This window comes from Corapipo altera, unplaced genomic scaffold (genome assembly GCF_003945725.1).
Source record: "Corapipo altera isolate COAL_440 unplaced genomic scaffold, ASM394572v1 0, whole genome shotgun sequence".
Taxonomy (NCBI): domain Eukaryota; kingdom Metazoa; phylum Chordata; class Aves; order Passeriformes; family Pipridae; genus Corapipo; species Corapipo altera.
In genome coordinates, this window is record NW_020884872.1 from 13,971,043 (window position 1) to 13,987,004 (window position 15,962).

General features: G+C 37.9%; 1 protein-coding gene across 4 annotated transcripts in view; it reads right to left on the reverse strand.

Moving 5' to 3' along the window:
- MBTPS2 (membrane bound transcription factor peptidase, site 2) overlaps positions 1–15,962 on the reverse strand; it is a 40,512-nt gene extending 24,550 nt beyond the window's left edge. For all 4 annotated transcript variants that reach the window (XR_003526654.1, XM_027637390.1, XM_027637382.1 and 1 more), the window contains exons 1-5: positions 15,795–15,962; positions 10,924–11,072; positions 9,088–9,226; positions 5,179–5,282; positions 2,718–2,845 (exon numbers count right to left, since the gene is read on the reverse strand). Coding sequence is in view for 3 of the 4 variants with exons in the window: in XM_027637390.1 (XP_027493191.1) it covers positions 2,718–2,845; positions 5,179–5,282; positions 9,088–9,226; positions 10,924–11,072; positions 15,795–15,869 (595 nt within the window). In the remaining variant the exon portion in view is untranslated. The remainder of the gene's footprint in view (positions 1–2,717; positions 2,846–5,178; positions 5,283–9,087; positions 9,227–10,923; positions 11,073–15,794) is intronic.

Sequence of the window (15,962 nt, forward strand, 5' to 3'; positions counted from 1 at the left end):
GACTCTTATCTCCCCTCTCTATCTCTACATCTCACCTGGTCTTCTTTTACACTTCTAATTCTGCAGAAATGAGAGACATTTTTGAAGTACTTGAAGTAAGGGTTTGTTGCCATTTCCACTAGCAGACACTTCTCAAAGTAATTTCTCTTTCTATAGTTTTTAATTGCATCTCACTGAAAGGCAATCAGATAGAGGAAATGTTTCTGCAATCAGTACTCCTTATCTCACATACACACACATATGCGCGAACAGACACACAAATGCAACAAACCCAAAAGCAGTAAGTAAATATTTTAATTTTATTGTTTTAACCTTTTTATCTTAAAAGTATTTTTTCAGTTTAACAGCTTAACAAAAGATAAACAAAATTCCTTTGCAAGAGAGTGGTTGCTACAGAGAGAAAACTGAAAAAAACTCAACCTCATAAAACCTCAGAAAGAGGTGATGGAATTGCTAGAGTGTGACAAGGAATACTTTCAAACAGCTGGAAAACATGAGCTTTACTGCCATAATTGACAGTTAGCTGTGTGGAATACAGCAGAAAAGTCTAAAATAGAAAGGTTTCAAACTCATCCCAGGTGATCCACAGAAAAATAAACATGCTCAAAATGAGAATACCTGTAGAGGCACACTGCTCAGTATACCTTCAACTTCATCTTGCTAAAACAGCCTCATCCTCAGATACTTAATTCCTTATATTTAAAAAGGGACACTTTACACAACTCTTAAACCACCTTAAAATTATTTATGAATTATTAAATTTTTAAAAGACAATTAATTTAAAAAAATATTTAACTCCTGTTAAAGATGAGACAAAATGTATTAAAATTATCTTAAAAAGTAATATAAATACTTTAACTAATTACAAGAAAGTTCTGCACAGAAGCACTTTTCCTCTAGCAGGCATGAAATTATGTTCTAAATACTAGAAGTCTTGCAGGAACACTCATTTGCTTGAACTCATGATGCCATCTGCTGTACAACAAATATACTGCTTAATCTCCAAAGTATAGGTGGAGTATTTAGTGTTGTCCTCTACTCTAGCTCTGTTACTTGGCTGCCATACAAAAATCTGAAAGCATGTCTCTGTAAATTCAAATCTTCTGAACACTGAGAACAGGCTCACTCGACTGTTCTGACAATTAAAACAAATTAGTCGTTTACTGAGTAACACATTTTATCATTATCAAATACCCTACTTCTGAAACATATCAATCATTAACTGTAAAAAAAGGCATGTATTACTTATAACTAAACTGAAAACAAGCTGCTCATGCTAGCCAGTCTTGCAGTGTGCTTGCTCCTTACCTTGTATTACCCTAGTTCAGGTTTCCCAAGAAACATGACAAATTATTATGTGTTTGCTTGCCATCAAAACATGCAAACAATTATTTTCTATTACAGCTTAGAATCTAATTTTTCTAGATAATTTCTCAGGAATCTGTGTAAGCAACCATTTTGAAAATCAATGTCTTTTCTTTCAGTTCTATTCAGTGAAGCTGAAAATGGAAATTGATTAATTTGAGAAATCAGGTTTCATAAAAATTAGCTTATTGCAGTGATTTATTTTTGTTGATTAGAATATTTGGAATATAGATATATTAACTTAGCTAACATTTGTAATTATTTACTTGATTTACAAAAGCTTGAAAACAAGTTTGCTAAAGGCTTCTGTATGTCTACACACTATATGATGTTTTAGATACAATATTCAAGAAACAATGTTAGAAACTAAACATTAGAACAAGCTGGCTGCTAGCCTACTGTCCCCTGCAATAGAAAATCATCAGTATCAAGAACTAAACCAAGATAATAACTTCTCTATCTCCGTTTCAGTTGTTTGGGAACCACTTTTGTCTATAGAAATAATCATACAAGTGGTTCAGGCAGAATAACGCAGTCTCAGTTTGACTTTCCAGAGCAACAGGGCTCTACTTCCCAGCAGCCAGAGACTTCAAAAAACATCAAGTCAAAACTATCTGGAGGTTATTTGGAGCCATAACCTATGATTCTCTTTGGACATTGGTGTTTTAACCTTTATTTCTTCCTGACGGCAATATCAAAACACAGTGACCTGTATAATAACACAACTCACAGGTCAATGAAAATCACTTACAATACTACTGAAAAATAGATTGCTCCTATTGCAAAAATGGTACTGAATGGCTCAAGGATGTTCACCTGTGACAGCAAGTTGTGTTCTTATACCAAATCTTCTGACTGAGTATTTTCCAGTTCATGTGCTCCAAGGTTTTGTTACTTAGGCCACATGACATGCAAAAAAACCCCACACAACAAACAAACAAAAAAGACAAAAACGTGCTTCTGCACCTGAGCTGGTGTAAGAGCTTTTTCTAATGAGAGGAAGGTCAGAAGCTACATTTTTTTCCCCAACCATACAACTGGAATTTCTTATGCACAAGTATTCTGAATCAGATCTAGAATATAATGTTTTTCATGACAGGAAATTGGTACTCATTTAGGACACTAGAAACAGACATCTCTAGCCCAGAAAGCAGCACAATATGGACAGTGATCAAATGATTTTCTGAAATGACAATGTAGGTTCAGAACAGGAGGATCATCTTTAGGTAAAGAGAAGCTTGGGTACTTCTTAATTCTAAACCTTAAATGCTCTATCAAAGATTCACAAATGATGCCTGTAGAATAAGTAACAGTGCTAAGCAAAGATTTAATTAAAAAGCACAAACTATTACCTGCACAAAATATCCTTAACTGTTGGACAGGAGATATCAGTTGCAAGTGAGTTGTGAAAAGGTCAACAAATGCTCCAGGATAGACAATGAAGATAAAAATCCCAAATCCATTAAATCGTACTTGTTCTCTTAAAAAGAAGAAAAGAAAAACGTAGTGGTGTTACTGTAAATAAACAAAAGAAAAACTGAGAGATTCTACATAGCACATGTATTTTTGACAACAAAAATAATTAAAATTACAATTATAAATGAAATTATTTTTCATAATACCAATAAGTGAAAGATAATTAAACTACAGAATGTTTTCTGCAGTAGTTGCCATGTTGAAGCAGCACTCATCTGTGAGTCTGGTAAAAAATAAAGGTCAGCTTCCTTTCCCCCGGTAATACATAAAATACTTTTTTTAAAAAGCACCCACTTTCAAGTTAAAATATATTTTAACATTTGGAGTATTTTTTTCTTTTAAGTAAAAAAAAAAGGCAGCCTGTAGGAAGCAGTTTCAAAGTCATCTATGAAAAATTATCTGCAAGAAGTAATTGTTTCCTTTTTAAAGAAACATTTATAGGTTTTTGGACTTTACAATTTCTTTGTTTCTCCTAAATGAAATTTAGAGTAAATTGTCAACTAACAAAAATGAGGGAAATGTAATCTGAAAAAATGAAAACAACTCAAGAGGTTAAAAGGACAAATGCTAATGCCCTTCCAACGCTTAATATTCTACAATTCTATGATTCTATTTAAATATATTAGTAGCTGACACTATCATGCAGATAATATTTTTTTTCAGAGGTTTTACAATTGCTTTTAAGTGGAATGTTTTGGAACAAATACATTAAGTTTTTCTGAAGCTAGAAATTTTGTTAGGCATGAGACAATCATGTAACAAGACAAACCAGGCACACTGAGACAGTATACTGGATATAACATTTTATGTATTCACATTTATTTGTTTACTGTGTATATATAAAGAACAGAAATACAAAAAATTTTTCAGAATGAAATCATACACTAATTCTGTGGAGCTAACTCACCAGACTCACCCATGCTACCAATTAGTAACAGCCTCTCTAACACCTATACATGATTTCATGACTTGGGTAGAAGGCACAGAGTGAAGAAGTCGACAATTTTTTTGGTAAAAGCCTTGACTAAGCTAAGGATCAAATATTTCAAGCTCTTGTAGTTCAGTGCTAACATTACCTTGCACTGAAGTTGCCAAAAGTTTATTAGATTTCAGGAAGGCTAAGTGACTTGCCAGAATAATGAAATTTGCCCACAGCTATTTAGTAAAGCCTAGACCCTGAGGATTTACAGTAACAGCACTATAGACCCAACTGGTCTAGGAAGAAAATAAAGTCAAGCAGAAAACAGCAGTAGCAACATTGGCTGCCAAGGCATACATTGGACAAACTAATTTCTCTCCTGGAAACAGCTGGGAAACAATTTTTTGACAAAAACATAACCCGAAATTGAATATTCAGAATGTTTGCTCTAGATCTTGAATAAAGATATCAGACATAAGCATTGTTCTTTCTACTTGAAAAGAGCTCTGTAATTACTCCTAGTTTCTCTGCAGTCAGTCAGCAAAATGTAAGAAAATTTTGTTGTTTCTTCCTGTGGTGGGATGAGCAAGAGCAAGAGCTTCATCTTCTGTGGAAAAATCCCTGTGACTATTTGGGGGAAAAAAGCTGAAAGACAAACAGAGCATACGAAACACAGAGTCCCAAGCCACCCCTTTAATTGAGAACTTTTGGGGTTATAAAAAAAGGTAGTAATGGGGGAAAATGAAGTTGTTTGCTCAAGAACATCAGAGAAACAACTTAGGGCTTCACGCTCATAGGACAGATAATGATGCTGTCCAGGAGAAACAAGGAAGACAGCTGAATATCAGTCCCAGTAATCACCACTCAACCTTCTTATGCTGGAGTGGCATTTAACAGTAATGACTAAACTTGTCAAATAAGTTTTGTGAAGTAATCATCATAGGACATTAAAAATACAATTTGATCAAAATTAATAAATCCCTGACATTAACAGGCAAATCACATTTGACTGAGTTATTGTTTCATTCATATGCTACTTCACAAGCCATGTTTAAACAAACAATTTAAGATCCATTTTAAAGTATCATTGTGCAACAGCACATGGGTCCTCTTCAACTGCCACAGGTGCAGAAATGAAATTGCTCTGTGAAAAACAGGACCACTTAAAAGAAGTGTATATTTGCACTGTATATTTGCAAAGCAGAAGTCCTTTCTCATTGTCTGTAGAGTAGACATTGCATTAAAACTCTATCCTTAATTGTACATCCTTCCAAACTTAAAATGTAAGGAAGCTATGAAATACAGACTGAACAGTCTCTCCAGATAAACCAAAACAGTGCTAACAACATTCTTGGGTAACTGCTCTGGAATATTAGGTTTTGTTGGCAGAGAGTAGGAGAAAAGCAATTTGTGTTTACCGAATAGCTGCCACCCCATGGCCGACTTCATGTATCACACCGCTGATGAGGATTGCAGAGAAGAAATAGGTCAGCTGGCTGACAGGCAAATTGACACCAGGCACCTGTTGATGTGGGCATGACAACAAAACAAAACACAGGAGGAAACCAAGAGGTACAAAGACGAATCCTTTTACCCCTAAAATTTCTGCTCTCAGCTTCCTCAGATCCACAACAGCACAGGGACTGTTCTCATGCAACAATATCACTTTGTACCTCTTTTCCCAACGTACTCAATGTATTGTAACATATATTAAATATATATCCTTTTGTTGAATGTTAAATAGCTCTCCAGGTACAAAAGCCTTCTCCCTGCCCTATTTATTCTCCACAGCCCTGACCAAATGTGTCCTACACTATATTAAGCTTGAGAAGTTCATAAAAACGTACGCAGAATTCCACTCAAATGAAACAGGCTTGGCAATTCTGAGCTTACTAAAATTCTTAGTTCACAATTTCCTGCAGCCCATCATGTAGAGAAGATCCACCCCCCCAAAGAAAACAATAAAAACTGTATGGCACTTAAAACACTATGAGCTGTAAAAAGTGACTGAACAGTCTCCCTTCTCTCTCCCTATACAAATTATAAGATTATCCCAAGTTTACAGGGTCAAAATAAAGGTAATTTTCACCTATTGTTTTCATCTATGTAGTTTTGGTTGTCTACATATGGCAATTTAACCTTAAAAAAACCACTTGAAACAAGCATAGTATTTTAATTTACATAAGACATAATATGCAGGCCCCTTGTATTCTTCCTGTTGGTGGATTCCCACCACTCACCAGGTCCCTCATTGCACTAGTTACGAGACACCAGCTGCTTCCAGACAGGCTTCAGTGCAGTCACTTCTCTAAGAATTAGGAACCAACCCCTCTTTCCTCCTGATGGACCTCTGTCCTGCCCAGTTCCACCTCCCCTCAGGGCCATGCTGCAGTGGGATAATAAGGCCACTTCTGCTGCTTCTCTGGGGCAGTTCTCTTGTCTGCTCCACAGCTTTTTCCACTGAAGGCAGGGTGCAGTCCACTGCAGTCACTAACAGCTGATCTGAACACAACTTGAATTGCAACCCAGTGTCACAAAAGAGATGCTATAGTCAAAAATTTCTGGGCTGTTTATAGGACTCTATAAAAACCAGCCCTGTGGAAACCCAAAGGGTGCAAATCCAACTGCAGATCCAGAGCAGGTTTGATTCTACCTCCATTCAGTTCTGCACATTCCACACTTACATGCATTCACCTACCCATGCAGCAGAACTCCACAATAGGCTGAAAGAGCTAAAATAAATCCTTCAAAAGACTGTTTTCATTCATGTTAATAATTCCACAAATTCTGTCCAGAGTGTGATCATGACTAAGATATTTATCTTAACTGGTACAACTGTGGTACCTCACTGGATGAAGACACCTGCTCTCCATTCTTTGAGCATCCCTTGGTTGTATTGCAGCATCAGCTGCTGGCACTAAAGCATTTCCAAGTGCTGTTGCCAGTGGCCCTCTGCAATGGGAGGACAGATAGCCATAGCAAGAGTTGCCATCTCAATAACACCAGGATTATGGCCTGCTAGAACACAGCACCCTGCTTTCACACTTCACATCAAAGAAGCTATTTTCAGATTCACCTAAAACAGAAGCTGCCTCTCATGAAGGGTTCTGAAACCAATAGCAGTATTTTGTAAAAAAGCATGTCATCTTATATTTTATGGTCTTCTGGAAATGCCTTTAATAAAAGATCCTTTGCTAGTAACTGATCTGCCTCCTTCCTATTTTTGTCAATAGGCAACCAACACAGAGGGAAGCTGAAGAAAAACAGCCCAGTTACCTACAGTTAAGTATGTTAAACAAAGTACATGACTGACCAAAAGAGGAAGGGTACAAAAATCTTAGTAAAACATTAGCAGAATTGTTCCTCCCTCTCTTCATAGCCAAAGGCTAAAAGGTTAAACAGATTTATGCCACAGGCTAAAGTTTAGTTAAAAAAGAAAAAGTAGTGTGTTTTGTTCTTTTTTTTTTTTTTTTTAACTAACTCATTCTCCTCCAGGCAGTCAAATACAAGTAAATAATTTAAATGAGAAGGTCATCCTCAGTTGTTCTTCACCTCTTAACAACCATAAATGGGTCACTGTTTTGTGTCAACTTATGCTATCTCATTCCCCTTAAAAAGAATACCGAAATTCATTAAAAGCAGAATTATACAACTATGACCACTCAGGAACAAAAGAATGAGGTAGGAAAGGAAGAGTTAAGTTAGGAGAAGTAACCATATCCCCATACATGACATTACATTATCCCTATATAGTAAATTGTTCTCAGTGCCAGTCAATGCTCAGTTTGAATACAGTCATATTGCCCCAGGCAGTCACTGAGGAATCAATTCCACATTGAATTGCAAACATTGTCCTACTTTTCTTCTTTCTTTGTTTCAATTCACACCAGATTAATTCCAAAGGCTCATCTTTACTTTGGCTGTCTCTACGTTATTTTCTCCAAAGAGCAATATATTGACAAAGACCACTTTACTCTGGTGTCACAGAAGTGGATAGATTCATATAATGATTTCAGGAAATGAAGATGTAAGGGAGGCTTTTCTTACTCCAGAATGTAATAGACACACATGGTTAGGAGAGACCCCGTTGGCACGTAAATTAAAAATTTTCTGTCTCAAGTTCTACTTGTGCTCTATGGGATGCACATACTGCCCATTCCTGTCTGTTTCTGGAAATAATTCAGGAGCAGGCTGTGGAGTGGGTGATGGCAGTGGCAGTGCCAGCAGTTGTCTCTCAGATCTCACTGCCTGTTTTTGCCAACACATTCTGCATTCACTATATTCACCTGCATGTGTGAAACAGACCCAGCCATCCAAAGGCACCAGGTTTATGGCACATGCTAATAATAATCAGGCTTCCTGCACTCATGTAATTTTTTAAGCCTAGCTCCATGCAGTTAGTTTAACATTTACAGAATGGTCTATTATGGCAACAGAAAAATCTCAACTTCTGTTCACTAGAAAAGCTGAGTACTTAGAGTAAAATGCCTGGGCACCCCTGCTCTAAGCCATGTAGCAGAAGGCAGAGAAATCTCATAGGACCTTCCGCAGTTCTGGAAAATGACCACACATTTTGGCCAGATAGCACTGCTGGGGTACAAAAGGTGGGCAGGAAGCCTTCCAGATTAAAACTGTTGTAAGGCAATGCCAGTTCTTCCATTACTGCCTTGCGTAGAGATAAGAAAGACAGGATTTGCAATCTCTCCCGTTCTGTGAAATACATTCTGTTCTAAAACCATATAATATATATTGTCCAGCATCAGAATCCTTAAAAGAATTAAATATATTGTTATTAGGCCTTTAACTAGATACTGCTAGAAACAGCACTTTAAATTTCAGATTGTAAATTAGGTCATAAGCCATTGAACAATCAAAAAAAAAGCCACCTCCTCACTAATAAATCTTTGCTTCTACTATCACACAAGGCTCTTTGCACTTCTTTCCTTCTCCACTGATGTTTTGTATTGTAGTAGATGAAATAGACTTGTCTGTTCTTGTGAACTCTACACTGCATAGCTCACAGGAGGCAAATTCTTAGCTCTGTTTTATATTCTTAGTACTATAATTTAGGGTTTTTCAAAATGACTAGCCAATTCCCACTCTTGAGAATTTTTAATATAAACTCTTCCGTGTTTGCCTTCATTTGCCCTCTGTTACTATACCCACTCCCCATTTTCAAGGCCGATAACAAACCAGGACATTTTCATGTAGATGAACATCAGGAGTTTGGTTATTCTTGCATGGGAATATTTAAGCACCACATACCCCATTAAGAAGCTGCTTTATATCCCAGCTCCTACATAAAGACCTGAGGAGAGCACACTTACCACGACCTGCAGCATACGATCGTTCTGGGCTCTCGGTGCCTCCGTGAGCATCTGAGTCAGTGTTTGCATCAGCGTCTTCCCGAGGAGAATAACAGAGCCAAACATGGCAACTATTCCAAACACCATTCCTACGCTGAACCTACAAAGAGAAGCAAATAGTTTAGCAATCCACAGCCACAAGAAGATGGGGTGTATATAGCTGCTTTATAGCACAACTTAGCACACAAAACACAGGGCAACACTTATCTGATGCTACTACTATTCATGTATCAGCAATCCAGTACAAAAATATTACCTAAAGGAAACAAATAGCAATAATTATATACTAATATACAGTATATAGATATATATATAAAACATTAATAACATAAAATATTTTCCATGGTTAATAAATGTTTTACATCAAACCATATCTTGATAAATTTTCGAATATTTTTATTCTCTTCTTACACATTCTAAATTTTATTCTGTTACCCAATACGTGTAACCTGCCTTTAGCTATAATATATAAACATAACTAACAATGTATAATTGACCAAGCTGCACCACACCATCACACATCTAGAGACCTGGACCAAATGATGGGGTAGCTTACAAAATTATAAGCTTTTTCAATACATTTTGCATCTTTCTTATAAACAATAAGAAGTGCAAAGAACAATAAATGGGACTCAAATCTTTTTTAAAGAACAATTAAAAGGTACAACTGCAAGATCAGATTAACATCAATTATTTAAACAACATTGTTTTTCTCATCAATTTAGTTTTCATTAAAATCAGTGTTGAAAATAATTTCAATTCATGTCACTCCATCTAGTGGCAAATTTTTATTCAGCATTATTATTTCACACTGTAAGGATGTGAAAACATTTATTTTCTAACTAAAACACTTCTCCAGCAGTCCTCCTTCTTCTCACAATAGCATAGCTGTTCTCTTACCATCCTTAATGAAGCTCACTGGGAATTAGTAGATTTATTTTAAGCAACATGTACTTGTAATGTTAATTAAAGAGACCAGGGAAAACACTATACTGTAATAAGTCATATGCATTACAAATTGTAATTGATATAGAACTATTTCAGACTGATTATTACAAAATCATTACATACCAGAGAAACCAGTATGAAGCAGAGCTCTCTTTTATTACTATCTCACTGAGGGTAGCAATAAGGGAAATGAAAAGAAATTCAAACCTTACTCATTTTATATTTTCAGAGCAGATACAAAGTAATGCTAGGAAGGCAACCAAGCAATAGTTTCCTAAACCAGTTCAGGAGCACCCACACTAAACCACCCTACTTACTGACCCATTCCCAGCACTGCGCAACCTCAGCAGGGAAAGGTGAAGGTAGATAAAAGACAGAAGGTGAGCAATGTGCTTCTGAGCAGGTATCACTGCTGAATTTCTGCCCAATGATTGACTACAGGGACACAACTGAGTACTTGGTAAACTTGGAGACTGGGGAGAGCTCAGGGTCCGGTGATGGAAGTGATGGACAGATCAAGAATATGAGAAGCTGCTTTCAGACCTATTTCTGTATGCAGTAGTGCATGCAATAGTTGTATTCTTAAGAACTTCAAACCACAGGTTTAGAGATTTCTAGTTCTACAGCATCTCAATATGCAACCTGTATTACAATTATGTATTGTTCTAGTAGAGGAGAAAGACTTATACTGGCACAGTACAATTATAGCAGCCACTCTAATCTGGTTTTATCATTAGCCTACTGAAATAACCATGTCTACCCATTGCATTTTTAAGGCTGAAAGGCACAGATATGGTTCGACTGTTGACTCTGTATTCGACAGAAGAAAAAAAAATCCGGAATTTATACCATAAATACAGAAATTTGGGTTTCCATCTCCCCCAGCTGTAGAACTGGCGGTTGAACAGAGCTGTTTGCCATCGCATGTGAAAGGGAGAGATGCTCAGGCCATATGTCAGCAGCCAGTCTTCATATGACGCCTTCAGAGAGCTGGATGACTGCAAAACAATGGAAAATCAGTTGGACCAAAAATTCCAGGAAGATTCTGTAACGTGACCAAGCAGTAAATGTGATCTGTTAATAAAAAACCAGATGCATCCCTTCAGGTAAATGTCGTACACATTCTTTATATTTTGACCTATAGGTAGGTATGACACACAATAAGAAAAAGTTATGCCACTGTTTTGATGTCATTTGTAACAGTTCTAGGTTTGTGAGAGTGATCCAGTGTTATTTGACAAACAAGATCTTATGTCATCTTTCCTAGTGTTAAATCACTTCTAGTTCTACTGTCCAGGTAGAAGGCTAAAGACTGTTGATGGTATTCTTTGAATGAGTAATTATATTCCAATCAACATTTTAAAGACTACAATAATGGAAAACACTTATTTTGTCTTCAGCTGAAAAAACTGCTTCTAATACTCATGAGATATGGCTCAGTATTGCAGATACCCATTAGTAAGGGTAAAACTGAGGTCTACTTTTCAAACACAGAGACTCTGAAATATTTGATCATGCTAAAAAAACCCTACAAGGAATTATCAACTGGTATTGCAATGGTGATTCGCTATGGTAACTTCTCACCATTTCCATACACTTCCAATAGTTCCAAAGATGTCTCTTGATGAGAAATGTGACCTCTAAACTATACGATTAATACTTACCTGCAGTATTAGCTGCTCTAATAAGAGCAATAGACCAACAGACATGTTGTTTTCAATTGCTACTTCATACTATATGACACTTGCATTCTCAACAGACTTTAGACACCTGCTTCACGGAAGCTACTATCAGAAATCCAGCAGAAGGAATGCTTTACTCAGAGGTGAAAGAGGAACTCATAGCTCAGGAAAAGCACACAACAGGCTTGAGCCTCCTGACTTTGGGCAGTTCCCAAGGCAGAAGTGTGTCTGACATAATCCAGACAAATCCTTGGAGCTGTCTGAACTGGAACATTGTTCCCAGGGTTCCCCACAAGCAGCAGCACCTACTGAAGATATCTGGAATGTGTAGTTCACAACAGGCTTCCTTCTCCTCCCCCAGGAGGAACTTCACAAGTTTCTGGCTGTTGTGGTTCTTTAAACTAATTTAGAATTTGCCAGGTTCCTTGCTTTCCTCCTGCCCTGCCACAGTGGTGGTGGGGGGTCAGGATCTCATTTTGCAGAACTGTGTTAACAGCTTTTCTCATTTTGTCAAATTAATTAAAACTTGAACACTAAAAGTTTATTTCAAGCAACAAATTTCCTAGGACGTGAGATTCCTTTACCGGGGTCACTGTTCATGTATCACCTACTACACCATTTATCCTTTCTGCCTATATATTCCTGTGTCATTTCCTTCTTCTTCATCCTATTGATTTCAGCCACATTTTTGTTCAGCCAACTGAAGGCACCAACAGAAATTTTCATTGCAATGCTTCCCCTAATCAACACTGCTCACTCTCTATGACACCATTACGTTTAGTGTCCACAATCAGATCAGCATTTGCTAACCCAGCTTTTTAAACTTTAATGGAAGAGATCACAAAAATGATTACACTTGTACTACAGAAGCCAAGGAAACCAAGAAAAAGACCTCCTCGCATAATCTACCAGATAATTAAAACAGAAATACATATGTCATTAAGTACCTCTGATATGAGAAACTGTCTTTTGGGAATTAAGAAAACACATCCTATTCATTCTCACAGAGTCCAAAAAACCCCCCAAACAATGTAAAACATTATTATAATAGAGGCAGTCAGATACATTAATTTGGAACTTGAAAACATTTTCCTTTTATCACATGCAAAACCCACTTTTTTCCCTAGAAATGCCACAAATCCTTCCCTTTGATTCATTCCAACAACATCACTTGCTCACTGTAGTAACAAGACATAAATAAGTATGAAGTTGTCCATGAGAAATATGGAGTCACTGACCATGCATCTGCCAAATGGGAAAAAAAAAAGGTGCCAAAAATTTTTGTTTCACATTTTCCTCACAAGTTGTGTAAACAGTATTTATGATCACTAAAAGACTGCATCCCCTTACAAAATATATTAAAAAGCTCTATGCAAACTTTTGCTCCCTCTGTGCTGATCACAGTAGGACCCCCACATTCCACACGCAGCCTCGTGCCCTGGTGTTTCATTTCAAACTCCCTCTGCTTCTCCAAGTCGAGATCTAAGTGTTCTTTGTTATACTAATTTTACTATAAAAGCAATACCTTTTTTATTTATGCAAGCCTTCAAAATAATGAATGTCTGCTAAATACTCCAGGAGCTCCATAAATATCTGCCAGCAAGCAGGATCCTTAACATTCTTCTTTGCTGACAAAATCTGTTCAAGAGCTTTGAATCATTTCAGCTTCCTGACCTTAAAAGCTGAGAGCTAACCTTGGCTCAATGTGTCTAATGCATCCTTTATTTCTCGTAGCAGAAGGAGGGACAACCTTTTACCCTTCGCTCATTCCTGATCCTTCAGGCAGAATGAAAGATGATAATTTAGGATGCTGGGGAGAAGAAATTAGGGATCTGTCTAATTCCCTTTTGTAGGATCCAAGCTTCAGTGAAAACTTTGATGACAGTGCTCCAATAAGGAGCAACAAGAGGGACTTAACACTCCAAAATTCAGCTTGATTTAGCATAGCTTTAGTTTTCTAACACAAATGTATCTCATAATGTAACTTTAGCAATATGATAATGTGAAATTATTTGTGCAAAAATACATTTATACTTCCTATACTGTAGTCTTTCTAAAAGGCAGACTGCCCAATAAAATGACTGAAATCTGAACAAAACCAGTAAGGGAAGAAACTGAGGAAAAGGCATTGCACATGGAACAAGTTCACAGAATAAAATTATCAACAGGATCATGCAAGGTAAAGTGCTCCTTTTCACTCATGCTCTGTACGTCCTTTCGTTGTAATTAAATTGTAAGTGATTTGAGGTTTAAGCACCTTTGCTACAGTTGCTATCAGCCTTGTGAGGTTGTGAATGCGGCAGATTTACAGGACCAGCAGTAAAACAAGCAACTCTGAGCTTCCTAATTATATAAATCTGGTTATTTAACCCAAATTCTATTTTGATTATGGTGCTCACAGTTAAGGTTATCACTGAGATGCCTACACATGTGATCTGCCAGCAAGTTCACTAAAACCCAACACCTTCCACACACTTCCTGACTTTAAATAACCTTTGTCAACTTTTAGTTAAAAGATCAAAGTTAAAATTTACCCCCTGGACTTTCATGCTGACTATAGAATTCCAGGCATTCCCCCTTCTTTTTGCAATATAAATCAGGTGCTAAGCTGGCCCCAAGTGGTTTTTTTTTCCCTCCCTCTACCAGAGGCTGTAACAAGAAAAACAGTGTCACTCCTTCATTACATTAGACCATTTTATGGTCTAATGCAGAAAGAAATTTTCAGAACTCTGAGATGCAAATGGTCTCAGCATCTCAGCACAACAAGTCCTACCTGAGCACAGTTCCTGCTTTATACCCTAAATTCTTCACCAAACACAAAGTTGCTGCCAAAACAAAAGCAGCCTCCAGGCTGACCTTCCTGCTGTGTCTCAAAGCATGTTCTTCCGGCACCTGGCCAATGCCACTTTTTTTTTCAAATACCTAATATAGAATTTCTGTAATAAAATTTGAAAAATCTTCAGGTAGATGACTGTATTTGTTATTGTACAGACTGGTATTTTGCAATTAACAGCTCTCATTATTTACTGAGCTACACCTGCTTTCCAATTTGCTGCAGGGGGAGCCACGTACTTTTCAAAGTTTTCTCTGCACCTAAAATTTCTTCTTCCTATATTTTACAGGAGTGACAACACGAATATTTTGTACTTTGACATCACTAGGTTCTTTCTGCCTTGGCAGAAACAGATGCAGCTCCTGGACCCTAACATTCAGAATGAGAATTACAGATCAAACCTTTCTTTTCATTTTCCCTCATATTTAACCAGCATACAGCCTACTTTGCAATTTTAATCATCTCTCAGAAATCATACCTCTGGAGTTTTAAAAAAACACCCCACAACACTTTATGAAACTTGTGCAATGCACAAACACATCCTAGATAAAATGAATACTGTCTTGTCCGTGTATTTTCCCTTCAAGCCTTTCCCTCCTCCCTCAGGAGGAAAAGGACAAGTCTTGTAATACTCTCTGAAGATTAAAGTTTATTTATTTTAAAGTTATTTGTATCGAGCTCTGTCTCAACTTATTTTTTTCAATAAAACTAGGGACATTAAAAAAAAGATGCATTAATTTTTACATTTTTTAGAAAAATCATCATTATAAAACACATCCTCTACACATATAAAATACGTACTCTGCAAAGCAAATTTCTAAATTAAGGTCGCATTTTTACTAATACATTAAACTCCAGAGAGCACATTGAAACGGTCACAGAGCTGTTTAAGCAGTAGATTAAAAGCTGGGTCCTTTAACGCGGACCGAAGCCTCCGTAGCCGCCGTGGAGGCGTTTTCAACCGAGCGATGGGCGGAAGCAAAGCCCGGCCTCCCTGGGCCCGGCTTTGGGGCGAGGAGGCTCCTCTGGGGGGAAGGAAGCCCTCAGCAGCCCGGGAAAGCGCGGCAAGCTCGGGCGGGGCGGCGGGTCCTCCGCTAAGGGGAGCGAGGCCCGCGGGCCGCCCGGGGCTGTCGGAAGAGGGGGAAGGCGGGCCGGGGCACGGTCCTGCCGCTACGTCCTCTCGGCCCTGCGCCCTCAACCCTCACCTTGAGCAGCGTGTCCGCCAGGTACACGGCGCACCAGCCGCCCAGCACGCACACGACCACCGAGATCGGGATCATCGCCGCGGCCGCGCTTCATGCGGGCGGCCCCCGGAACCAAAACCGCCCGGAACTTTTCTCCAGCCAGCTGCGGTGCCCGGGCGGACGTTTCCG